This window comes from Dermochelys coriacea, chromosome 25, assembly GCF_009764565.3.
Source record: "Dermochelys coriacea isolate rDerCor1 chromosome 25, rDerCor1.pri.v4, whole genome shotgun sequence".
NCBI lineage: Eukaryota > Metazoa > Chordata > Testudines > Dermochelyidae > Dermochelys > Dermochelys coriacea.
This window is the reverse complement of record NC_050092.1, coordinates 16,193,118-16,219,524: the sequence shown is the minus strand read 5'-3', so window position 1 is coordinate 16,219,524 and position 26,407 is coordinate 16,193,118. Positions and strand designations below refer to the sequence as shown.

The 26,407-nt window shown below is 42.0% G+C and overlaps 2 protein-coding genes across 5 annotated transcripts in view; both read right to left on the bottom strand.

Annotated features, from left to right (window-relative positions):
- EPS15L1 (epidermal growth factor receptor pathway substrate 15 like 1) overlaps positions 1-2,502 on the bottom strand; it is an 86,799-nt gene extending 84,297 nt beyond the window's left edge. Inside the window, 1 exon segment of the mRNA XM_038384494.2 lies at positions 2,455-2,502. Within this exon segment, the coding sequence (XP_038240422.1) occupies positions 2,455-2,484 (30 nt within the window). The 5' untranslated portion in view covers positions 2,485-2,502.
- A 3,142-nt stretch (positions 2,503-5,644) lies between these two features.
- CALR3 (calreticulin 3) lies at positions 5,645-26,341 on the bottom strand. 4 transcript variants are annotated; one of them, XM_043502829.1, is made up of 9 exons: positions 26,131-26,341; positions 23,711-23,812; positions 18,028-18,231; positions 15,829-15,923; positions 12,340-12,549; positions 11,248-11,361; positions 11,020-11,163; positions 7,136-7,228; positions 5,645-6,068 (listed from the first exon to the last, which is right to left on the bottom strand). In XM_043502829.1, exons 2-9 carry the CDS (start codon positions 23,790-23,792, stop codon positions 5,901-5,903), a joined length of 1,110 nt encoding a protein of 369 aa, XP_043358764.1. In that variant the 5' UTR covers positions 23,793-23,812; positions 26,131-26,341; the 3' UTR covers positions 5,645-5,900. The 4 variants fall into 4 exon arrangements, with proteins under 4 accessions (XP_043358764.1, XP_043358763.1, XP_038239609.1 ...); XM_043502828.1 differs by having other exon boundaries at positions 26,183-26,341; XM_038383681.2 differs by lacking the exon at positions 26,131-26,341 and adding an exon at positions 25,995-26,128.
- Between the last annotated feature and the right edge of the window lie 66 nt (positions 26,342-26,407).

The following is a 26,407-nucleotide window of genomic DNA, read 5'->3' as shown; positions in this document are numbered from 1 at the left end:
TTCAGAATGGCTGGCAATTTCTCAAGGAGAAAATATTAAAGGCATAACTACAAACTATTCTGAGGTAAAGGAAAGCTGGAAAGACTAGTGAGAGGCCGATATGGGTCTCAGGAGCTCTTTATGTAGGACTCCTTTTTGATTGTCAGGTCATTAAAGTAGAAACAGACAAATTGCTAAGGAGGAGTACAAAGGAATAGCACAAGCATGTAGGAACAAAATTAGAAAGGCTAAGGCATAAAATGAGTTACCTGTAGCAAAGGACATAAAAGGCAATCAGAGGGTTCTTTAAATACATTAGGAGCAAGAGAGATGAATAAAAGCATAGGTTCTCTATTTTGCAGGGAAGGAGAGTTTAAAACTGATGACATCAAGAAAGCTGAGGTGTTTAATGCCTATTTTGCCTTTGTCTTTACTAAAAAAAAAAGCTAATGGTGACCAAATACTCAGCACAATTAATATTAACAATAAGGGGGAAGGAATGCAAGCCAAAATAGGAAAACAGGCTAAAGAATATTTAGATAAGTGAGATGTACTCAAGTCAGCAGGGCCTGATGAAATTCATCTTAGGGTACTTAAAAAACCAGCCGATTATAATATTGGAACTGTTACCAGCTATCTTTGAGAACTCCAGGAGGATGGGTGAGGCTTTGAAGTTTTAGTGGATCACAAAGAATATGAATCAACTATGTGATGCAGTTTCCAAAAAGGATAACTATTCTTGGATGTATTTACAGGAGTGTCATGCAAGACCTAAGAGGCAACTGTCCCACTCCATTGGGCCTGAGTGGAGTACTGTGTGCAATTTTATGTACTGCACCTTAGAGATATGGATGAAACTGAGTGAGTCCAGAGCAGAAAGCAACAACAATTATAGAAGGCCAAAAATGAGGAAAGGTGTGCAGGTTTGTTGTTGTTTTTTTTTTTTTTTTTTTAAAAACAAAACTGGGCATGGTTAGCCTTTAGAAAGGGGTGGGAGGAAGGAAACGGGCTTTAAATATGTTAAGGGCTGTTAGAGAACAGTTGATCACATCCTCTTTATATGTCCACCAGAAGTAGGGACAAAAGTAATGGGCTTAATTTGCAGCAACAGAGATTTTTTTTTTTTTTAAGATATTGGGAAAACCTTTCTAACTATAAATGGAGTTAAGCTCTGGAATAGCCTACTATGGGAGTTTGTGGAATTCCCATCACTGGAAGTTTTTTAAAAACAGGTTGGACAAACATGTCAGGGATTGTCTAGGTTTACTTGATCCTACCATAGCACAGGGGGTTGTACTTTGACTTCTAGAGATCCCTTCTGGCTATACATTTCTATGATCAGAGTTAAAAATAAAATGCGTCCAATTTGTTAAACTATACGCTGTAACACAACCCTGCCTTTCACAAGGGCTCAGGGTCTTTTCTCTCCACTGCAGAATCCTGATTATCCCACTCCCCTCTCTCACTCTGCTAATAAGGAGTGAGAAGAAATGAGCCTTTCAACCATGTCATTAACGACCATGCCTAGAACCTCAGTTATGGAATACCTTAGGAAGGGAGATTGCTGGTGGTTCTGAAATGTTAGTAACTCTGAACAAAACATTATGGTGGTTCTTTCAAAAGTTTACAACTGAACATTGATTTAATATATCTTTGAAGTTTTACTATGCAGCAGAAAAAAAGCTACTTTCCCTTTTTTTTTTTTTAGTAGTTTACATTTAACCCAGTACTGGGGTTTTTTTTGTGTCTCTGCTGCTGCCTGAGTGTGTAGGTTGAGTTCTAAATGAAGCATGTGGTTGATTGTCAGCTCATAACTCAGACATTCTATTGTACTTATGACCCCCACATTTCATCACAACAGGATGCAAGCACTTCTCAAGATTTAAAAAAACAAAACAAAAACAAAACTTCTCACAACATCCCTGTGCACTAAGCAGTACTAGCTCTATTTTATAAATGGGGAAACTAACCCGTAGAGAAATGAACTGACTTAAGTAAGGTTACACCAGGAGTCTACAGCAGAGCAGTGTCCTGAGGCCTAGTCCCGTGCCTTCACCACACGAGTATACTGCCCCTTTCACTACAGTGGTTCAATACCAGGCCCTACAGCTTGGGGGGAGGAACAACAAGGAGCTTCATCTCAACGAGGAAGCGAGCATCCTCCCTCCCTGAGAGTCCACCTCAGAGTCTGCTGCTGGGAAAGGGGTTCAAAGACCCCCCGGCAACCCAGCGACCGGCTCGCTCCCTCCCCAAAGGCTCATCCCCGCCCCGGCTGCTGAGGGGAGCTGGGGGCCTGCCCCGCACCGAGCACTGACCCGCCGGCGCCGGATGAGGCCCAGCTTCCTCCCCGCCATAAGCCGGTTTAACTCGCTAGCTCCAAGCCGCCGCCTAGAGCCCTGTCCCCCGGTCCGAGTTTTCCCCCGGCGGGGTCCGACCACCATTAGTGGGGCGTCTGGCCCAGGCCAGACCGATTACCTGCTGGCTGTGGGGAATGAGCGCCGCCATCTTCCTCCCACTGACTGACTCCGGCGGGGCGGGGGAAGACGGAGCGATCGCCGCCGAAGGGAGGGGGAGGGGATCAGCAGGCACCGCAGGGAACTGGCCGGGCCTGAGGACACGTGTGGTTGGACTCAGTGCGCAGGTGAGGGGACTAGGAGGTCCCGCTACAATGCTGTGCGGCTTCGTAACAATGAGACCGTAGTTGCTTTTATCTGAGGGTGTCAAAACATTTTACAATATCCCCATTTGTACAGACCATTGGGGAAACAGGCTTGCCCAAGGTCAGTTGCAGAGCCGAGCGTAACAGGCAGGAATCGTGATTTCCAGTCTCTACCTTCAGTCACCAGAGAATATACGTACTTCATGGAATAGACTACGACAGGGTTAAGCTTAAATAAATAAACAAGTGTTTGTTCTAACAGTAAATTGGCATGTTTGTTAAAATATATTTCCACTGATAACATGAAATTCACGCACAAAAGCTAAATTTGTTGAACGTGTCACCCCAGACACTTTTCAAAAATATGTCAGGGTAGGTTAAGCCTCCTTACACTTCTAAATTTTAGCTTAATCAGGTTCTACTAATCACATAAAACTGGGGCATTAGTAACTGTTTGTTCATATATTAACTGATGAGATTTTTTTAATTCAAGGGTTTTTATGTTCTAGAGATTCCTGTCAGCTGTTTCTTCTCCAGTCACTTTTAAACACCTTAAACCTTTAAAAGGCAATGTAGTCTAATGCACAGAACAGGTAACTGGGTGTTAAGACTCCTTACTCTGGGAGGGACTCCAGCGCTTGTGTCTGAAGACACTTGTCACTGTATTCAAAGTATAGTAAAACAAGTTAATGGTCAGTACAGAAACTTCTGATTTTCTGGTCATTGTGTCAGCAACAAACTGCAGGCAAACCCTCCGTCCCCCGTCCCCCCCCAAAAGAGACAGCCAAACATCCTTGGGTTATTTTCCCTCTCTCACTCACACCCCATTAAGATTGCATCTACTCCCCCCTAGCAACTTGTCCAAGTGCTGCTGCCTCATTCCCATGACTGTCTCCTTGCCTAGCCAGTCCCCATCTCCATTCCTCAGTCACCTCATCATGGTCCCTTGGCCAGCTAGACCTAGTCCCCTACTCTGCTCTCCTCATCAACTCACAGTCATCCCCCACACCCCACTTCTCAATCCTAGTCTCCTTGTCTCAGTCTTCTCCTTGCCTCAGTTCGTCTTCCATCACTAGGCTCCACATCTGATCTGTCTTCCCGCAACCCACTCTCACTCCCAGTCCCATGCTTCTCCGCTGGTTCCAGGTTCAATCTGTCTGCATTCCTTCCTGATTGATTCCCAGGTTCATTGCCTCACCAGTCCCCCTTCAAGCTCCTTGTCCAAATCTACCACCCTCTTATTTCCTGTACCTCCCATCAGACCAGTACTGCTCTTGTCACTTCTGTATTAGAACCAGGCAACTTTCTCCTTCATGGTGCTTGGGCACCAGCAGGGGGAGCATTGAGTAAACAGAACAGGGAGGAGCAGCAGTTATAGAAGTCCTGGTCAACCCTGACTGGAGCATGCTCAATAGTGCTGGAATGTTTGGATAATAACAAGTCTCTATTAAATAAGTTTAAGATTTTGCAAAGATTTATAACTTGGCTACATGTAGCAATTTTTTCCATAGAAACAGCAAAAGACACATCCTGCTATGTTTGGCTGGTTATTGGGGTGTTTTCAGTAGGACAGTATAGGTTTAACTTGACAGGAGTCTGTCAAGAAAAACAAGCAGAGAGAAAAAGAATGGCTCAAGATAATATTCAGCTCTTTTATAGAACTTTTCATCAGTAGATTTCAAAGTACTTTTTAAAGGTCAGTATCATTATCCCCATTTTACAAATGGGGAAAACTGAGGCACAGAGCAGTGACATGGCTTGCCCAAGGTTACCCAGAGGCTAGTAGCAGAGCCAAGAAGAGAATCCTGCTCTATACATGAAGCAATATTGCCTTTACTTAGTCACTCCTCAGCACATACTTGAGGGCTGTTAAGAGACAATGCCAGAACCACTGGCTCTGAGGACTCTGGCTTGATTGCCAGCTGAGCCTAACATTACTGGTTTTGACCAGAAGGGTCAAAGTCTAGAAATGCAGGAGAATAAAATGCCTATAACAGGGCTTAAAAGGGCCACTCTTCAGGAGAGGGTTGTTCAGGAGAGCTAGGACTGAGACAAAGGAACCACTTTGAAGAAGTTAGATCTGCCTAGGTTACCATCATGCAATAGTAAGCCTTTAAGTTAGATAGATTTGCATGTAGACTTTTTGCTATTTTAAAATTCTTTTCTCCTAAAAGGTTTGTTCCTTCAACAAAATAAATACATTTTTTTGCTTTAAGAAAGGTGTTTCGTCATTGTATATCACTGGTCACATACTCCAAAAGGGAAGAGCTGCAGGCTGAACTCAGTTGGACTTCTAGGGGAAGAACAGTACATACACAGGGTTCTATAGCCCAAGACCTGGTCTAGGAGTAGAATAATTGTGAAATTCCACTCCCAGAAGACATGAGGCCTGGCATGTCGAAAGGTGCACATAGAGATACTACAAAGGGGCCAGGGAAGCAGCTAGCCCTATAACTATGATAAGCATAATTACTATGGAAGTACTTCAAGTCTTCTTTAAGCCTTTTTAAAATATTATGTAGCAACATACTTCAGAGATCAGGAATGTTGTATCTTTGAAAAAAGTAATTTTTGAAAAAGCTTTTGTGATGGAGACAAAGGTGGGTGAGGTAATATTTTTGATTGGACCAACTTCTATTGGTGAGAGGGACAAGCTTTCAAGCTCTGTGTAAGCTCAAAAGCTTGTCTCTCTCACCAACAGAAGTTGGTCCAATTAAAAATATTGCCTCACCCCCCTTGATTCTCCAATATCCTGGGACCGACATGGCTACAACACGGGATACAAATTTTGTGATGGAGAGAATTTCACAACACAATTTGCAAGTATTTTACATTAATATTAATGAAAGTATCAAAACAGTTTAGCTCCAAAGAGGTTGGTTACAAGACTTTTTCACTGCAGAGGAACATACTGTATGCCAAAGCATCAAAAGAAATATAATGGCCCTTCTTTTAGAGGTAATTTACAAAATCCTAACTCAAATACAAAATATGTAATTTAATATATTTTAGTAAGGTTTTTTTTATTGAATTATTTCAATTCCATGTTCTATTTACAGGAAACATGTTTTCTTAATGTCTTCCTGTGCTAAAATATATACATTTAAATCTCATAAAAATGAATAGTTCTAGCAAAGTTTTATTAGAGGAAGTTTTAAATATTATTTTCAATTAGTTATTAAGAAAACATCTGAACCTCCATACAACAAATTAGAGAAAAGCCAAACTTTAGATATTTCTTTGAAGTCTTTTAAAATAAGAATTAAAGCTCCTCCTTCTTCAGAGTTATCCTGTTTGATTTATCCTTTCCAGATTCTTTTGGCTTTTCTACCTTCTTGTTAAACCTTGTCCTAAAACGCTTTTCTTCTTTTGCCCTTTCCCTTTTCTTTTCTTCTTCAGTCTGTTTTATGTTCATTTTCTCTTCAGGGTCCTGAAGAAATAATGAAAAGGTCAGTTCACAGTAAATATTTTGGGTCCATTTCTGCCAGCCCTCTGTGTACTGAATTTACTTTGAAGTCAATAGGAGGGAGTTTGCCAATAGAGGAATTGCAAGGGCCTTTATTTTTAATTGACATCTAAACTTACTTACAGAATCATCTTTCCAAACTACGCACATAGATTATACTTTAGCAGCAAATGGTTGTTGAACTATTGGTTGTCTTCTTAAAATGGAAGATCTGCTACAAGAATACTGGGGGTCAGATTCTGTCCCTGGCCCCTATACAGCCTCCAGCAGCAACAGGGGCTTCAACAGCCAGAGGGAAAACTGTCCCCAGGGCAGAAGTTGCATAGGGCTGACATGCTCTATGCTGCCACCATAGCGGGCATGCTGGAAGCAGGAATAAACGTGCGGAGGAGTGACTGTAGTGTTCAGCATTATGGCTTTTCTGTGCTGCAAAGCAATCCATTTGCAGCCTTAGGGAGGCTGATGTAAGGATGTGCTGGGCACGGGAGGTGGCAGAATCTGGACATTTATTCCAGAAAGAACAAACCTTAAATTAGTAATAATTTAGGGCTAAAGTCTGACCTCAGTACAACCCTATAAAAATCAATGGGATTGCAGGAGTGTACATGAATAATTTAATTATTATTTTGTAATTATTGAATCATAGATTACATGCCTGGCACTATTCTAGAAAAAAATATCCAAGTAAGTTCCTTGGATTTTAAGCAACCTTTGTGGTCTCTTGACCCTAGGCTGCTCCAAGGGCCAGAGAGGCTCCTAGCAACAAACTACTGGAGTTACTTTATTGCAGCAATGCGGTCTTGATTGTCAGCAGCACTATGTGCTCTGTGACCCTTTCCCCAGCATACTCACTTCACCAGGGCTTTTGAGGGGGTCCACAGAAGGCACCCTTATGGCTGTCTTCCACAGTGTCTGCAGCAGGGGAATCCTTGCCTTGACTAGATACAGACCCCTTTGTACTATTCCAGCCCTTTTACCTGCAAAAAGGGACCAGAATGGGGGTGGGTGGGGGAAAAGAGCTCATCCATTACCTTTGTTTCACCCCAGGTATTGTCTCCAAAGTCTTCTGCATATTGTTCATCATCTGTGATCAAGAAGTTATCAAAAATTGTTCCAGCTCTCACCTGCAATGGAAAACAAAATCATATTTTATTTATATTCCCTGTTGATAATTTTAATCTCATTCCTTTTTATTGGTTGTTACTGAATGAGGATGATATTACTGAATATTTTCCTTTACTCAGGGGCCCCATGTATTCCTCAAAGTCGCTGCAGAATGTGCTAAGGAATTACACATTGTTACAGAACTATGCTCCAGAATCCAAGGCCTTGTCTTCACTTGTTTAAACAAAATTTGTTGGTTTAGACAGCAATTCTATTTAGGGCTGGCAAGCGATTAAAAAAATCAATCAAGATTAATCGCGACTAATCGTGCTGTTAAACAATAGAATACCATTTATTTTAAATATTTTTGGATGTTTACTACATTTTCAAATATATTAATTTCAATTACAATACAGAATACAAAAGTGTATAGTGCTCACTTTTTATTTTTTTATTACAAATATTTGTACTGTAAAAAACGAATTTATTTTTCAGTTTACCTCATACAAGTACTGTAGTGCAACCTCTTTATCATGAAAGTTGAACTTACAAATGTAGAATTATGTACAAAAAAAACTGCATTAAAAAGTAAGACAATGTAAAACTTTAGAGCCTACAAGTCCATTCAGTCCTACTTCTTGATCAGCCAATCATTCAGACAAACAAGGTTGATTACAATTTGCAGGACATAATACTGCTTGCTTCTTGTTTACATCACCTGAAAGTGAGAACAGGGGTTCACATGGCATGCTGTAGCTGGCGTTGCAAGATATTTACGTGGCAGATCCGCTAAAGATTCATATGTCCCTTCATGCTTCAACCACCTTTCCAGAGGACATGCTTCCATGCTGATGATGGGTTCTGCTTGATAACGATCCCAAGCAGTGCGGACTGACGCGTGTTCATTTTCATCATCTGAGTCAGATGCCACCAGCAGAAGGTTCATTTTCTTTTTTGGTGGTTTGGGTTCTGTAGTTTCCACATCAGAGTGTTTCTCTTTTAAGACTTCTAAAAGCATATGCCACACCTCATCCCTCTCAGATTTTGGACTGCACTTCAGATTCTTCAAACCTTGGGTCAAGTGCTGTAGCTGTTTTTAGAAATCTCACGTCGGTACCTTCATTGCATTTTGTCAAATCTGCTGTGAAAGTGTTTTTAAAGTGAACATGTGCTGGGTCTTCATCCAAGGCTGCTATAACATGAAATATATGCAGAATGTGGGTAAAACAGAGCAGGAGACGCACAATTCTTCCCCCAAGGAGTACAGTCACAAATTTAATTGATGCATTTTTTTTAAAACGAGCATCATCAGCACATCCTCTGGAATGGTGGCTGAAGCATGAAAGGACATACAAATGTTTAGCATATCTGGCATGTAAATACCTTGCAATGCCAGCTACAAAACTGCCATGCAAATGCCTGTTCTCACTTTCAGATGACATGGTAAATAAGAAGCTGGCAGCAGTATCTCCCGTCAATGTAAACAAACTTGTTTGTCTTAGTAATTGGTAGAATAAGAAGTAGAACTAAGTGGACTTGTAGGCTCTAAAGTTTTACACCGTTTTGTTTTTGAGTGCAGTTATGTAACCAAAAAAAAAAGTCTGCATTTGTAAGTTATACTTTCATGATAAAGAGATTGCACTTCAGTACTTGTATGAGGTGAATTGCAAAATAGTTCATTTTGTTTATCATTTTTACAGTGCATATATTTGTAATCAAAAATATAAAGTGAGCACTGTGCACTTTGTATTCTGTGTTGTAATTGAAATCAATATTGAAAATGTAGAAAAACATCCAAAAATATTTAATACATTTCAATTGGTATTCTAAGGTTATAAGTGTGATTAATTGTGATTAATTTGAGTTAATTGCACGAGTTAACTGTGATTAATTGACAACCCTAATTCTATTGCTGGACTTGTCCACAATAGCTTAAGCCATGTTCAAGCATAGTTGTTAAAGTGGATTAATTATACCATCTATGTAGAAGAGGTCCTCCTTGCTCCTGCCCTCCCCCTCTAGACTTTGCTTCTCATCTTTTGTATATGAATGTCCTAATTTTCAAATGTACATTGCAAATAGAGCACCTGCAGCTTCTACTGTGTTCAGCAGGAATTGAGGTTGCTTAATACCTCTGAAAATCAGGGCAATAATTTATACACCCCACCTAGCTTTGTTTGTTTATCCTTCTCTTCTCCCTGCACTGTTTACATTACATTTTTTTAATGAATATAGTAAACAAAAAAAGTAATAAAACCTATATATTGTTTCTGCCTTGAGATCTGTATAAAAAAGGTACTATATTCAATCAATATTTTTTTTAATCAGACAATCTACTTAGAAAAAGTTCTCATATACAAAAATAACTTAGCTGAGATGGTGCAGTCACTGAAATATATAGTATAGCTATAGAAATAAACTCAATTATGTTAAAATGCTGCCACTTTGTCTTTCTCTTAATCAGTTTAAAATAACTTGGAGGTCTGGTATTATACTTATATAAAAATTAAATGAAGTGAATAAACAGCTGAGAAACAGAATGCTTAAAGTTAACTCAGACAAAAATGTTTTTAAGCAATGTCATGAACTGATAGCAAACTATCACTTTGATAGAGGTGATAAAAACACCCAGAAAAACAGAACAAGTACTTTGGATTGTGTAAGGCAAGGGGCTCAGTGATCAGTAGGAATTCCAATGGAAATTATATTTCAGGGGTGGCTGAACTACAGTTTGCGAGACCTATGTGGCTCTTTTACAGTTAAAGTGCAGCTCGCGGAGTTCCCCCCCCCCCCAGACAGGGTGGAGGGGGAGGAGCCCTCAGGGTTTCTGTCTTGCTGTGGGGTGGTGGGGCTAGGAGCTTCTTCCCAACCGGGAGGAGCATCTCAGGGTTTCAGCCCTGTGGGAGACACCTGCCAGGGCTTAAGACTTCAGCAGGAGCAGGGCAGAAGCCCTGAGTCTCGGCAAACACATCCGGTTCTCGAACTTCTGAAGATTATCATATGCAGCTCAGTGGGTCAGTAAGTTTGGCCACCCCTCTTGTATTTAAAAGAATGGAGCTCTTGAATAAAAGATTGAACTGTTTTTAACAAATATTCTGATTTCTTTTACCACTATCTTTCTATCTAGATATAGGTTTAAAAGACATTTGTGACCAACTATGCTCCCAGGCTAAAACCAAGTTATAAATCCTCAAAATTAGTTTTAATACAAAACTTAATAAAACTTTTGCTTTGTGAACATGTAAACACATGCACATACTTCATAACAGTGTTTATAAAATTATAAATTGAGAAGAACAGTTTATGTCCCTCATTTGTTAGTACATCTGGAGATAATTATGATTCAAACAAATACCTATTGAAATGAGGGCATGTTGAAAATATAGGCATGATTGGTTTCAGAGCAGCAGCCATGTTAGTCTGTATTCGCAAAAAGAAAAGGAGTACTTGTGGCACCTTAGAGACTAACAAATTTATTTGAGCATAAGCTTTCGTGAGCTACAGCTCACTTCATTGTATGCATCAGATAGCCATGATTAACTCCCAACTCAGTAGATGATGTGTATATGCAAGGGCAGAACATACTGTTGCATTGTTAAGGACAGGAAGCTCTTTCATTTCTAAAAAAGAAAAGGAGTACTTGTGGCACCTTAGAGACTAACAAATTTATTAGAGCATAAGCTTTCGTGAGCTACAGCTCACTTCATCGGATGCCACAAGTACTCCTTTTCTTTTTGCGAATACAGACTAACACGGCTGCTACTCTGAAATCTTTCATTTCTAGTTTCTGTAATAATTAAAAACAACTCACCTGCCAAAGGTCTAGTCCAATGATGCTAATGTTTTCATAGCTATAGATATTGAAGTCTGGTGAGTAGTTTGGGTTTTCAATTTGTGGACAGGGCCAAACTCCTTTATAATTTGGGTTATCAATCTTCCTTGGTTTCCATTCACCCTGTAACAAACCACATGTTCTGAATACTATCACCAAAAGAATAGTCAACTGGAATATGTTATGCATAAATAGAATGATTTATACTCTGTATAATGGATTCTTGATCAGAGGAGGTTGCCATTCTCCATTTGTTGCATTATCCCAATCTTCAGGTTTCTCAGCAGTAGTATCCAGAATGTATTCAGGTTCATCCCAATCCTTTAAAAATATCCAGAAGTAAAATTATCTGGGCTTTATATTCCTACCATGAGACAAGATGCCATATTGTTTCCACAACCAATTCAGCTATGAAAGATTTTTTTATCATTTAATTTTAATAAACAGATGATCTTTTCAGGAAAAGGAAACCCTCACATACTGACCAATTCAGTAGATATCAAGGTGCTCTTTGCATAATCTGGACAAAAAGGGAAAACTAGAAAATGAATATTAAAATTTATATTTAGAACCTTGATTTACTGTTAAAGCTTGGGGTGGCCTAGTGTAGTGTTAGGCAATGCCAAATCAGAGATTTGGATTCAATCTCTTGTCCTGGTCGTTTGTGTCCTGAATTGTCAGAAGTTGGGCTTGCTGGAAGGGGCTTTTGATTAAATCCTAACCTCATTATGCATGTTTACCCAATCAGAACCTTTGAAGATTGCTCATATAAGCAGGCTAACAGAGAGTTAATTGTTTGGGGTTGTAATTAACATGGTAAGGCAACTCACTGTAGGTCTAATCCAAAACACATTAAAGGCAATTTGATCCTCTCCTCATATAAGCAACCCTCATCTTCTCATGTAATTTTTCAAATGACAAGACATTTTCAGTTACTAACAGTGTATATATCTTAGGAATGGATGGGGCACTTTCTGTTAGCCTTGATAACAGGCCAACTTTGGTGCAGAGCTATGCAGCAGTGGAGCTGGGTATCTCCAAATTTAGGGTCCTTGCAAAGCACTTCTGAGTTAAATAATCATATTTTCATGACATGCAGCTGCTCTGCACAGAGAACACCTTGGCCCAGAAAAGTTTCTCCAGGTTCAATTTCACTGTGTACTGGAAGTAGCTCTACCTGATTATATGAACAGTAGTAACAAATCTGAGTTCAATTATAATGAAATAATCAGATATTTCTGACATTTATGCGCTTCCTCAAAAATACAGGACAGAGGAATATCAGGAAAAAGAAACCACCTCAGGTTTGACATCATTTGGATCAGCAATTTGGGGTACATCATCCCAATCCTTGGGTTTCTTTGCTGTAGGATCATTTATTTTCCTTGGTGGCAAGAAATCCCAATCATCTTCTAAGTTGCCTGATTCAATTATTTCATTATCAATTTTTACTTCATAAGTCTGATCTGGTCTTAAAATCAGTGTATACAAATGAGTGAATCCATCAACCTATAAATTTTAAAGAAAGGAAGTTAAAATGTTTTCTGCTGCCATTTAGAAGTACCACTAAAACATGTAGGTTTTAGAACCAGTTTTGCATCAGAATCACATTACTGCAGAAAATCCATTATAAACAGGCTCAAACAAAAAAAAAAAAAACTCCCAAAGACTTTTATACTGGCTAAACATGAAAAGTTATTTATACAAAAAGCAATCTACTTTGCCAGCAATCTTGTATGTTTCCTCTGCTATTTTTGAATATATTGTGACAAAGCTCTGTCCTTGCCTCATGGATCCCGTGTTTCCTGGCGGATTTTGCTAGCCTCAGAGGCTCACTGTGACCCTCCACATAACCCTTCTTTCTCTAAGGACAAGGGTCACAGTCTACTGAGCCATTTTCATCATAAGCCAGTGAGGGAGGTGAGGAGAAGTTATCCTTCCTTGCACAGTCTCTGTTGTCTCCCAGTCTCAGTGATTAATCAGGGGGCAAAGGTGTGGGGGGGGAGCCCGGGCCCACCCTCTACTCTGGGCTCCAGCCCAGGGACCCTAATAGTATCAGCTATGGTAGCTGACCTTTTAGAAACATGACATGTACAATTCCCTGGGCTACTTCCCCCACAGCAGCCTTCACTTCCTCAAGCTCCATTTCACCCTTATCTCAGGGCTTCCTTCCTTGTGCCTGATATGGTGTGTACTACTCAGCCTCTCCAACCACGCAACTTCTTCCCATAGCTCCTGACATGCACACCCACCTGACTAACTGGGAGGCTTTTAACTAGTTTCAGCCAGCCCCTGATTGGCTTCAGGTGTCCCAATCAACCTAGCCTTCTCCCTGCCTTCTGGAAAGTTCTTAATTGCCCCTAGGTGTCTTAATTGACCTGGAGCAGCTGCCATTTCACTTATCCTGGTACCAGAGATATATTAGTTCCAGGCTAAACAAATCCATCTCCCACTACTCTTCCATAGCCATCTGGCCTTGTCTCATCACAATATATATGTCTGAATAACAGCTTGCTACCTTTTTAGCCATTTTCTCATGCTTAGACTTGCAGTAAAGACATAACACCTTGTGAATGGCATCTTAAATCGTGCCTTTGAAATTCCTGTCATCATAAATTTGGCATTAAGAGTTGTTTGCAGGATTATGCAAGATAAAAAAGTTTAATTAAAAATCTTTGTTTAAGTCAAGAAATATATCTGATCATTTTGAAAAAGCAGCAAGAGAAAAAGGTAACTGAGTCTACATTTTAAATGACAGGTTTCAGAGTAGCAGCCGTGTTAGTCTGTATTCACAAAAAGAAAAGGAGTACTTGTAGCACCTTAGAGACTAACAAATTTGTTTGAGCATAAGCTTTCATGAGCTACAGGTCACTTCATTGGCTGTAGCTCACGAAAGCTTATACTCAAATAAATCTGTTAGTCTCTAAGGTGCCACAAGTACTTCTTTTCTTTTTACATTTTAAATGTAAAACATCTGAACTTTTTCCCCTTTGTGAAAGTCTCTGTCTTGACTCTAAACTAAATGGCATGAAGGGGCAGGAGGGAAAGCTTTGAACTGTTATGGCGTACTCTTCTGTGTGACAGTCAGAGCAGCATTGATGGAGTCCAGAGTAAGCACTGTCTATCCCAGCTTGGCCATAGGAAGAGTTATAATAAGAGAGCATAAGGTGAATAGTGATGGAAAGGGTATATAAAACAATCACAATCCAAAAATACCTTACTAATTTATATCCCAGACAAAAACAAAGATGAGTTAAGGTTGAAAGTACATATCAGTAAGTTAAGGGTGAAAAACATTACAGGGATGTTGTAACTATACCAAAAGAAAGCATTACAAATCCAGGAAATTCAGTGAAGGTTATACTTAGAAATTTAAATGTTAAACTAAGAAATGCACAATATAAGGTTCTAAAGCAACCTGAAGTCTGCCCTGTAGTGGTGCCATGTGATAACCATAAAACAAGAGTAAATCATTTTAATGTTTGTAGTCCAAAATTAGATTAAATTAATTTTTTTAAGACTTCAGATTTTTTTTTCCATATAAAAGTCAGTGGTTCTCAATCTTTCCAGACTATTGTACCCCTTTCAGGAGTCTGATTTGTCCTGCATACCCCAAGTTTCACCTCACTTAAAAGCTACAGGGGGCCCTGCAAAGCTAAAATACATGCTTCAGCCTCCGCTGGGGCTTGGGCTGAAGAATATAATTTGAATATAAATTATAATTGCTGCTTGCCACCCCCTAATGCCAGCCCTGCACTTGCAACCCCCCTAAGCCCCATCCTATGACCCCGCTGGTGAGGGGGGTCACAATCCCCCAGGTTGCGAAACATTGATCTAGATGAGTTGGTGTACCCCTTGGAAGACCTCCGTGTACTCCCAGGGGTAAGTGCACCTGTCATAAATATAAAGGGAAGGGTAAACACCTTTAAAATTCTCCTGGCCAGAGGAAAAACCCTTTAACCTGTAAAGGGTTAAGAAGCTAGGATAACTCGCGGGCACCTGACCAAGATGACCAATGAGGAGACAAGATACTTTCAAAAGCTGGAGGGGAGGAGAAACAAAGGCTCTCTCTGTCTGGCTGATGCTTTTGCCAGGGACAGAACAGCAATGGAGTCTTAGAACTTAGTAAGTAATCTAGCTAGATATGCGTTAGATTCCGTTTTCTTTAAATGGCTGAGAAAATAAGCTGTGCTGAATGGAATGTAGATTCCTGTTCTGTCCACGGCAAAAGCATCATACAGACAGAGATCAGAGTAGCAGCCGTGTTAGTCTGTATTCGCAAAAAGAAAAGGAGAACTTGTGGCACCTTAGAGACTAACAGATTTATTTGAGCATAAGCTTTTGTGAGCTACAGCTCATCCCTCCAGCTTTTGAAAGTATCTTGTCTCCACTGGTCATTTTGGTCAGATGCCAGCGAGGTTATCCTAGCTTCTTAACCCTTTACAGGTTAAAGGGTTTTTCCTCTGGCCAGGAGGGATTTTAAAGGTGTTTACCCTTCCCTTTAAATTTATGACAGCACCTCTGGTTGAGACCCACTGATGTAAGCTTGGAGGAGCATATGCTGTATTTTTCAAACACAAGAATGAGGTTGAAGCTCTGCTTTAAATGCAAAATGGAACTCAAACTTAACTACTGAGTTGTAACTAGTGCCTCCATAATATGACATTTAAATTATTATTTAGTGAGAGTGCCTCTTTAAAGTTATCTAAATGCAGCTATTAGGTGAATTTTAACATAACTAATTTCAGGAATTTCAACAATCTTTAAAACTTATATTCTAGCATTTACCTTGCATCTGATTCGTTTCTTCATTGGATGAGGTTTACTCTTGTAATTTAAAATAACATGGACTTTCTTTGTTTCAGATCCACAAATATCTGGTCCTACAAAAAATTTCATACTGTCTATTCTTAACTTCTTTATACATATACAGTTTGCTTATCTCATGTCTTTTTTTTTTTTTTTTTTTTACTGCCAATAGACAGCCCTCATTTCCACATGCCGCTTGATGGAGTCCCATTTTTGCTTGCATTGCTTCTCTTCCAATCTCTAGACCTACCTCAAAATTATATTCTGATTTTACTAACCAAACACTGTTTTACAGCTTGATTCTCCTGCAGTCATAATACAAGCAAAAATCATATAGAAATCCACTACCAACTGCAGTTACCCATAGCCTATATCATAATACATATTTATAGAGTGATCTGTGTTATAGACTGGCTATTCAACTGATAAGTCTTTGGACAAAGTTTACTCTGAGATACACAAGTCCAATTCCCAGTGACTTAATGGGAGTTACATGTGAATATATGAGGTGTAGCGGGGTCGTATTGGAAACCCGAGAAGTGCTAAAGACCCTTGCCCCAGCCTAGCGGAAGGGACCACTGGACCCAGGGACCAACTGATTACGGGGGACAACTAATGAAAAACGGATCGGAGTGAAGGTCAAAGGTTAAAAAGGAGGATGCCGGATGGGGACACCGAGCAGAGAACCTGCTCAAAGCTGTCAAGGGAGCCAGCGGACGCTGCCCAGTGGAACTCTGCCCGGATACGTGACACTAGGGTGGAACAGAAATAGGCCCCGCAGTCGCAGAGCACCCCCTCGTCTAACATCCTCCTCCTGGTATTATAGATGGAAACTTTGGCCAGAGCCAGGAGGAGGTGGACAAGGAGGTCTCGCCACTTCGTGGAGCCACGGATAGGGTGTGCGAAGAGGAACAAGTGTGGGGAGAAGTGCAGCCAGAACCTCAATAAGAGGTTCTGGAGGAGCCGAAATAGGGGCTGCATTCAAGATAGGCGTGTGCCAGGTTCTTCCTCACGCCGCAAAAGGGGCAGGCCTCAGGTGTAGGGGTGAACCGCGCCAGGTGCATGCCTGTGCTCATGGCTCCATGAAGGAGCCGCCAACTAATGTCCCCGGCAGGCCGTGGGACCAAGGTGGAATAAAGGCTGGCCCACAGGGGGTCCTCACCCTGTGTAGCGGGGTGGTCACCCACTCCTGCCCTGAAGGGCTTGAAATCAGCCCTGGGAGAGGGCTTAGGTTGTGAGAGGGCTTTGCTAGGGAAAACAGCAAGCCTCAGCTGATTGGGGAAACAGCCACAGCTGCGGCCATGCCCCAATCAGGGCCCAGCTGGCCTTTATAAGAGGACAGGCTGTGTGTATGTTGAGAGGGAGGGGTCTGACAGCTGGGAGCTGAGCAGGGTACCTAAAGTGGAGCAGGGCTGAGGAAAGGCCAGAGGAGCTGGAGAGCTCTGGCCTGAGAAACCCCCAGGTTGCAGGCCGTGATGAAGGCCTAGGAAAAGGGTACTGGGATTGCAGAGGGCAGCCCAAGGGTAGGCCGAAGCAGCAGCTCTAGACCCTCCTTGCCGATGATGAGCGGCAAGTATACTGCAGTCTGCCCCAGGGAGCAGGGGCTAGATGGTGACTGACAGTAGCCAAAGACTGAGGCGAGGTGGGGATAGAGATTGGGGATTCCCCGGGGGGAGGGAGACCCAGATCTGTTGGGGTACTATCAGGGGGCAGCACCCTGGTGTGGAAGGGACTTGGGGCCCAGCGGCAAGTGGGACACCAGCCTGCAGAGGGCGCTCCGGAGGCTGGAAACGCTAATTCCCTGGACAACCAGCAGGAGGTGCCGCAGGGGAGAGTCCCACCCCGTCACATGAGGGCAAATTTTGGACCATCATTGGGATTATCAAAAGCCCTATGACTGAAATAATCTTACTGGACATTTGGCTTAATTCTAAAAACACTCTCATTTGTGTCCCTTAATCAGTTAAATCATTTCTAATTTCAATTTGTATTTTGACAATTTATGCTTAAAAATATCTGAAGCACAAAGATGCTGAATTGCTGACCGGTCACAGGATTTTAATCTTATTAGGGACGTCTTGTATTAAATCTTTTGCTGTACCAGTTCTAGATCTGTCTTTGAAGAACTGTGCAGCTATTGTGACAATATTTTAGCAATGCACATGTAACTAAACTCACCAAACATAATGTAATACTGTGAATCTCCACTCATATTTTTCTGATCCAAGTTTGAGGAAAAGATCTTAACATATCCACCACCACAATCTATCTTCTGCTCATGTTTTACTGTGTACTGAATGACCAGAGATCTTTCTTTATTGCTAAACGGTTTAAATCGTGATGAAATGGCATAAAATTTAGAATTTTCACTAGTTTGCAGACCTATAAAGACATTAATATTTACATATGGTAACACAATATGTATGTTTTGTTTTCATCTGCTATTAATAAAATCATACATTTTTAATTACATTAGAATAAGAATGCAGGACCTCTGTAAGGCAAATAAATTAACATTGATTTAAAAAAAATCTATCAACTGGATGTTTGCAAAAAAAAAAAAAAAAAAAACTCATGGATTCAGCTTTCTTCATTTAAAATTGAAAGTAGGGGACAAATTCTCCTGTCATTTACACTGTTATACATTTGGAGTAATTCTGTGGCACTAAACTTACTTTGGCTTTACAACCGTGTAATCAACAGTAGAATTTAGCCTTATCATATTCCTCACCAAACTAATGCTAGATGTACTAAAATCAGCCAATTTTAAACTTTGACAAAACATCACATGCAAAAAAAAGACTTAACCAGACACAGTTTTAAATGCAGTTAGCACTTAATATAGGTGAATTAATAATTTGTGTAAAAAACCAAACAAACAGCAAAACATGTTTTAATTTGTATCATAAGTGATCCATAAACATGAGGTTTCAGAGTAGCAGCCGTGTTAGTCTGTATTCGCAAAAAGAAAAGGAGTACTTGTGGCACCTTAGAGACTAACAAATTTATTAGAGCATAAGCTTTCGTGAGCTACAGCTCACTTCATCGGATGCATTTGGTGGAAAAAACAGAGGAGAGATTTATATACACACACACAGAGAACATGAAACAATGGGTTTATCATACACACTGTAAGGAGAGTGATCACTTAAGATAAGCCATCACCAACAGCAGGGGGGGGAAGGAGGAAAACCTTTCATGGTGACAAGCAGGTAGGCTAATTCCAGCAGTTAACAAGAATATCAGAGGAACAGTGGGGGGTGGGGTGGGAGGGAGAAATACCATGGGGAAATAGTTTTACTTTGTGTAATGACTCATCCATTCCCAGTCTCTATTCAAGCCTAAGTTAATTGTATCCAGTCCACTTCCTGGACACTACGGTGCTAATAAGCGATGGTCACATAAACACCACCCTATATCGGAAACCTACTGACCGCTATTCCTACCTACATGCCTCTAGCTTTCATCCAGATCATACCACTCGATCCATTGTCTACAGCCAAGCGCTACGATATAACCGCATTTGCTCCAACCCCTCAGACAGAGACAAACACCTACAAGATCTCTATCATGCATTCCTACAACTACAGTACCCACCTGCTGAAGTGAAGAAACAGATTGACAGAGCCAGAAGAGTACCCAGAAGTCACCTACTACAGGACAGGCCCAACAAAGAAAACAACAGAACGCCACTAGCCATCACCTTCAGCCCCCAACTAAAACCCCTCCAACGCATCATCAAGGATCTACAACCTATCCTGAAGGACGAGCCATCGCTCTCTCAGATCTTGGGAGATAGACCAGTCCTTGCTTACAGACAGCCCCCCAATCTGAAGCAAATACTCACCAGCAACCACACACCACACAACAGAACCACTAACCCAGGAACCTATCCTTGCAACAAAGCCCGTTGCCAACTCTGTCCACATATCTATTCAGGGGATACCATCATAGGGCCTAATCACATCAGCCACACTATCAGAGGCTCGTTCACCTGCGCATCTACCAATGTGATATATGCCATCATGTGCCAGCAATGCCCCTCTGCCATGTACATTGGCCAAACTGGACAGTCTCTACGTAAAAGAATGAATGGACACAAATCAGATGTCAAGAATTATAACATTCAAAAACCAGTTGGAGAACACTTCAATCTCTCTGGTCACTCGATCACAGACCTAAGAGTGGCTATACTTCAACAAAAAAGCTTCAAAAACAGACTCCAACGAGAGACTGCTGAATTGGAATTAATTTGCAAACTGGATACAATTAACTTAGGCTTGAATAGAGACTGGGAATGGATGAGTCATTACACAAAGTAAAACTATTTCCCCATGAAGAAAAGGAGTACTTGTGGCACCTTAGAGACTAACAAATTTATTAGAGCATAAGCTTTCGTGAGCTACAGCTCTGAGCTGTAGCTCACGAAAGCTTATGCTCTAATAAATTTGTTAGTCTCTAAGGTGCCACAAGTACTCCTTTTCTTTTTGCGAATACAGACTAACACGGCTGCTACTCTGAAACCTATTTCCCCATGGTATTTCTCCCTCCCACCCCACCCCCCACTGTTCCTCTGATATTCTTGTTAACTGCTGGAATTAGCCTACCTGCTTGTCACCATGAAAGGTTTTCCTCCTTCCCCCCCCTGCTGTTGGTGATGGCTTATCTTAAGTGATCACTCTCCTTACAGTGTGTATGATAAACCCATTGTTTCATGTTCTCTGTGTGTGTGTATATAAATCTCTCCTCTGTTTTTTCCACCAAATGCATCCGATGAAGTGAGCTGTAGCTCACGAAAGCTTATGCTCTAATAAATTTGTTAGTCTCTAAGGTGCCACAAGTACTCCTTTTCTTTTTATAAACATGAGGAAATCTTTGAGGGGGTCAACAAATGGGGGGAGAAGGTTGATCCAGTGGATATAGTGTACTTGGACTATCAGAAAGCCATTGACAAGGTCCCTCCCTCATCAAAGGCTCTTAAGCAAACTAAAAAAAGAAAAAGGAGGACTTGTGGCACCTTAGAGACTAAAATTTATTTGAGCATAAGCTTTCGTGAGCTACAGCTCACTTCATCAGATGCATTCAGGGAAAAAGCAAACTAAGCAGTCATGAGATAAGAGGGAAGGTTCTCTCATTGAAAAGTGGTAAATAGCAGGGTCCCCCCAAGGATCTGTACTGGGACCACTGCTGTTCAATGTATTTGTAAGTGATCTGGAGAAAGGGGCAAACAGTGAGGTGGCAAAATTTGCAGATGATACAAAATGACTCAAGAGAGTTAGGTCCAAAGCTGACTGTGAAGAATTATAGAGGAATCTCACAAAACTGGTTGACTAGGCCACAATATGGCAGATGAAATTCAATGTTGATAAATGCAAAGTAATGCACATGGAGAAAAAAATAATCCTAACTGTACAGTACATACAAAATGATGGGGTCTAAATTAGCTGTTACCACTGAAGAAAGAGAGAGTATGGAGTCGTTGTGGATTATTTGCTATCTACTCAATATGCAGCGGCCATCAAAAAAGCTAATGGATTATTAGGAACCATTAGAAAATAGATATAAGATAGAAAATATCATAACACCACATTATATATATATATATATATATATATATATATATATATATATATATATATAAAAATTCATGGTATGCCTACACCTTGAATACTGTGTGTGCAGTTTTGGTCACCCAATCTCAAAAAAGATATTTGAATTGGAAAAAGTAAAAGAATAGCATTAAAATGCTTAGGGGTATGGAACAGCTTCCATATGAGGAGAGATTAAAAAGACTGGGACTGTTCATCTTAGAAAAGAGATGACAAAGGAAGGATGTGATAGAGGTCTATAAAGTCACAAATGGTATGGAAAAAGTGAATAAGGAAGTGTTATTTACCCCTTCCCATAACACAAGAACCAGGGGTCATCCTATTAAATTAATAGGCAACAGGTTTAAAACAAACAAGGAAGTACTGCTTCACACAATGCACAGTCAACCTGTGGAACTCAATGTCAGTAGATGTTGTGAAGGCCAAAACTATAACTGGGTTCAAAAAAGAATTAGGTAAATTCATGGAGGTTATGTACATTAATGGCAATTAGCCAAGATGGTCAAGGATACACCACCATATTTTAGTGTTCCTAGGGTGACCAGATGTCCCAATTTTGGGGGCTTTTTAAAAAAAAAAAAAAAATATAGGCGCCTATTACCCGCCCCACCCCCTCTCCTGATTTTTTTTACACTTGCTATCTGGTCACCTTAGGTGTTCCTAAACCTGTGACTGCCAGACAGGGGATGGATCATTCAATTAATTTTCCTGTTCATTCCTTCTGAAGCATCTGGCACCGTCCACTGTCAGAAAACAGGATATTGGGCTAGGTGGACCCTTGTTCTGACCCAGTATGGCCATTCTTATGTTTTCCTTCTATGGTACCTATCTTAGATGTTTCTGTCATTCTAGTATGTAAGCACTTTATGGATTTCATGTAAGCCTTATAATGGCTTATATGAAACTCCTCAGTTTTATTTATGAGCTCTCTAAATGTGCTGAGAATGCATGTGGGGTTATATTACTTATTTTTATATATTTATATTACCAGAGGACGTACATACCCTAGTCATGGACCAGGACCCTATTGTGCTAGGTGCTGTATAAACACAGAGCAAAAAAGATGGTCCATGCCCCAAAAAGCTTACAATCTAAATCTAAGAGGAGAGACAACAGATGGCTACAGAGGAATATAAGGAGACAATATTGGTCAGCATGATAGGCAGTGGTATCAGCACACCAGCAGCCTAACCATTGTCAAGTTTTTTGTAGGCATCACAGCAAAGGAGAGTTTTGAGGAGGGTTTTTAAAGTGGATAATGAGGTGGCTTTGCAGATGTTTATACAAGCACCTCCCAAGCATGAGGGGGAGCATGGGATAAAACACGAACGTGCTTATTTAAAAATTTAACAAGTGGGTGATGGAGGCTGGCATCATGGGCCAATAGGAAGTGAGAGTCAACAGCTTGATGGTGAATGAGATGATAGGTAGAGCGGATACAGAATATGCAGGGTCTGGAAAGTGAAAATAAGCAACTTACATTTGATGTGACTGAGATGGGGAGCCAGTGGAGGCTTGACATGGTCAAAACAATGGGGTAAATAACATTATCTTTATTGCAGCTTTCTGAATGGAGATGAGCAGGGTAACACTGCATTTGTTCAGAAAATTGCAGTAATCTTGACGCAAGATGAGAGCTTAGACAAGAGTTTTAGCTGTGTGGATGTGTCTTAGCTATATTATGCAGAAAAAAATCAGTAAGATTTAGCTTGGATGTGAAGACCTACAGAGAGATCCATACAGAAGATTATCTCCAGGCTACGGGCCTGAGTGAGCGACAGACACAGTGATCAAGAAAGGAGATAGAAGGAATGGCATGGATGAAAGATTAAGAGCTTTGCTTTAGCCGTGTTGAGCTTGATCTGATATCTAGACATCGACAAGGAAATGTCAGAGAAACAGATTGAGATTTGAGTTTGTACAGGAGATAAAGATGGAGTAGAGAAGTAGATTTGAGAGTCACCATATGGAGTTGAATTTATGTTTGCAGATAAGATTACTCAAAGATCAGGTGTAGAGGGAGAAGTGAAGGAAACCAAGGGCAGAGCCCTCTGGAACCCCCACATAAAGTTGGAAGGTGAATGAGGAGAATCATCTGAAGGACAAAATGAATAAAGAAATTAGAGAGGTAGGAAGAGAACCAGGAGAGGACAGTCATGGAAGCCAAGGGAGGACGAGATTTCAAGAAGAACATGTCAATTATTAACAATGTAAGCAGTCCTAATAACACATTTTAAATTAAATGCACAAACCTTTATCTCGGACTGCATTTCCATAAAACTTTCCAGCTGTTAGTCTAAATTTCCCATAATCTGATTTATATTGAGAATTCATCCATCTGTCTTGCCATTTAACTGTTAAATAATATTAAATATTAGTAATCTGATACCAATAGAAACATTTAGGCCATTAAATAAATTAAAATGACACAGACAAGGTCTTTCTCAAATTTTAAAAATCTTTTTGAAACATACATTTATATACAAAAACTCCTCAGAAGTTTGAAAATGAAATCTGTTCCATCACTCATTATTACCTTTTGTTATACAGTAAATGAATTATAGGACTGGAAGGAACCTCAGGAGGTCATCTAATCCAGTCCCCTGCACTCATGGCAGAAGAGTAATGGACTGTTCACACTAACTTTTTTTTAAAGCATTTATTTCAGGGGAAGAAAGGTGAAACTATTTATAAAGAATTGAGTGAAATTTCAAAAGCAAAAAAAGTGGGGGCAAATCTTGATAGGCCCCAACTATCAAGGGGTAAAAGTGTCTTCAGCAACTTCACTGGGAGACCAGATCGGTCACTTCTGGCCCTTTGAGAAGTGGATCTGAACTGAACAAAGCAGAACACCATGAGGCGTATTCAAGACAGGAGACTGCTTAATAGGATGGTGTGGAACACAAGTTTGCTGCCTCTAATCTGCAGCCAGTACATACTGTACAATAACCCCTTCAGACTCCGTGTGCTGAGAAGGGGTGAACTAAGTTACCTATTTATCCAGGACCTCTCCAAGTCCCAGACTCTTCCCACATCCCCTAGGAATCACTCCTTTCTAAAAACTTCTCCCCAACCTAGGGTTCTCCGCTCACCCAGCAGGAATTGCACCCCCAACTCTCATGACCTTAGAAACTCCTCAACCCTTTAATTAGGGTTGGCAGGTGTCCAGTTTTCGAGCGGAACGTCTGGTCGAAAGGGGACCCTGGCAGCTCCGGTCAGCACCGCTGACCAGGCCGTTAAAAGTCCAGTCAGCAGTGCAGCGGGGCTAAGGCAGGCTCCCTGCCTGCCTTGGCTCCAAAGAGTTCCCAGAAGTGGTCAGCATGTCCCTGCAGCCCCTAGGTGCAGGGGCGACCATAGGCGCCAACTCTGTAGGTGCTCTGGGGCTGGAGCACCAACAGGGAAAAATTAGTGGGTGCTCTGCATCCACCGGCAGCCAAGATCCCCGCCCCGCCACCTCCTCCCCTAGCGTGCTGCATCCCCGCTCCTCCACCTACCTCCCAATGCTTACTGCGGCCAAACAGTTGTAGCAAGCTTTGGGAGGGAGGGGGGAGGAGCGTGAACATGGCGCGCTCAGGAGAGGAGGCGGAGAAGAGGTTGGGCTGGGGCAGGGATGGAGTAGAAGTCAGCACCTATGGGGGCGATCAGGGAAGCTCTGTGCACTGCCCCCACCCCGCGTACTGGCTCCGCACTTCCCATTGGCTGGGAATCCTGGCCAATGGGAGCTGCAGGAGTGGCACCTGCAGACACGGGCAGCACACACCGTGCAGAGCCTCCCACTTGCCCCGTGCCTAGGGATCAGACATGCCATCCACTTCTAGGAGCAGCACAGAGTCAGGGCAGGCAGGGAGCCTGCCTTAGCCCCACTACTCCGCCAACCAGGAGCCACCTGAGGTAAGCACTGCGTGGCTGGAACCCAAACCCCCCGCCCCACTCCTGGCCCAGATTGGAACACCCTCCTTGAGCCCCCTCCCACACACCAAACCCCTTGGCCCCAGCCCAGAGACCCCCCTGTCCCCTAATCCCTGGCTCCACACCAGAGCCTGCACCCCCAGCCAGAGCCCTCATCCTCTCCTGCACCCCACCCCCTGCCCCAGTCTGAAGCCCCCTCACACACACTGAACCCCTCATTTCTAGCCCCACACTGGAGCCCTCACTCCCTCCCACACCAACCCCTTCCCCAGCCCAGTGAAAGTGAGTGAGGATAGGGGAGAGTGAGTGATGGACAGGGGGAATGGAGTGAGGTGGAGAGTGGGGCCTCAGGGGCGAGGCAGGGCAAAGGTGTTCAGTTTTGTGTGATTAGAAAGTTGGCAACCCTACCCTTACTTGCTCTCAGAAATTCCCTTTCCCCTCAGGACTTGCATACCACAGTGACCTGGGGGGCATCAATGGGCACTTTCCCACTTACCCTACCCCACACAGCTTCATCTCCACCTATCAACCCAACCTCTTGGACACACTCCCCTTTCCTCACAGGACTCCCCCAGACTTTCTCCATCCCCTCTCCGATCTCCACCGGACTCCTCCCTCCTCGGTCACCTCCATCCATAAACTGCTCCCGGAAATACACGACGGCGTGGGCAGCGCTCAGCGCTGCCCAGAAGAGCAGGGCGAGGGCCAAGGGCCCCATTTCTACAGCGATCCCGCTTTCCCCCAGCAGGGAAACCGTCTTCACCCGAGCTGCCCGGGAACAACTGTATCCGAACCAAACGCCGTCGCCAGCTAATCTGCCGGTGCCTGCCTGCCCTCGCGCCTCAGGGCGAAGTCACAGTTGATTGGTCCTTGCCCTCGCGCTTCACGCTAATGCAAGCGCCAATTTGGCGCTGTTTGATTTGTATTCTCGCGCCTCATGGTGGAGAGAGCTCTGATTGGTTTAGAGCCGTGAAGGAGCGCGGACTATCCGGCGCCTCCTGCCGGTCCGGCCCGCCCAATTCAGGACATAATGTGTGCTG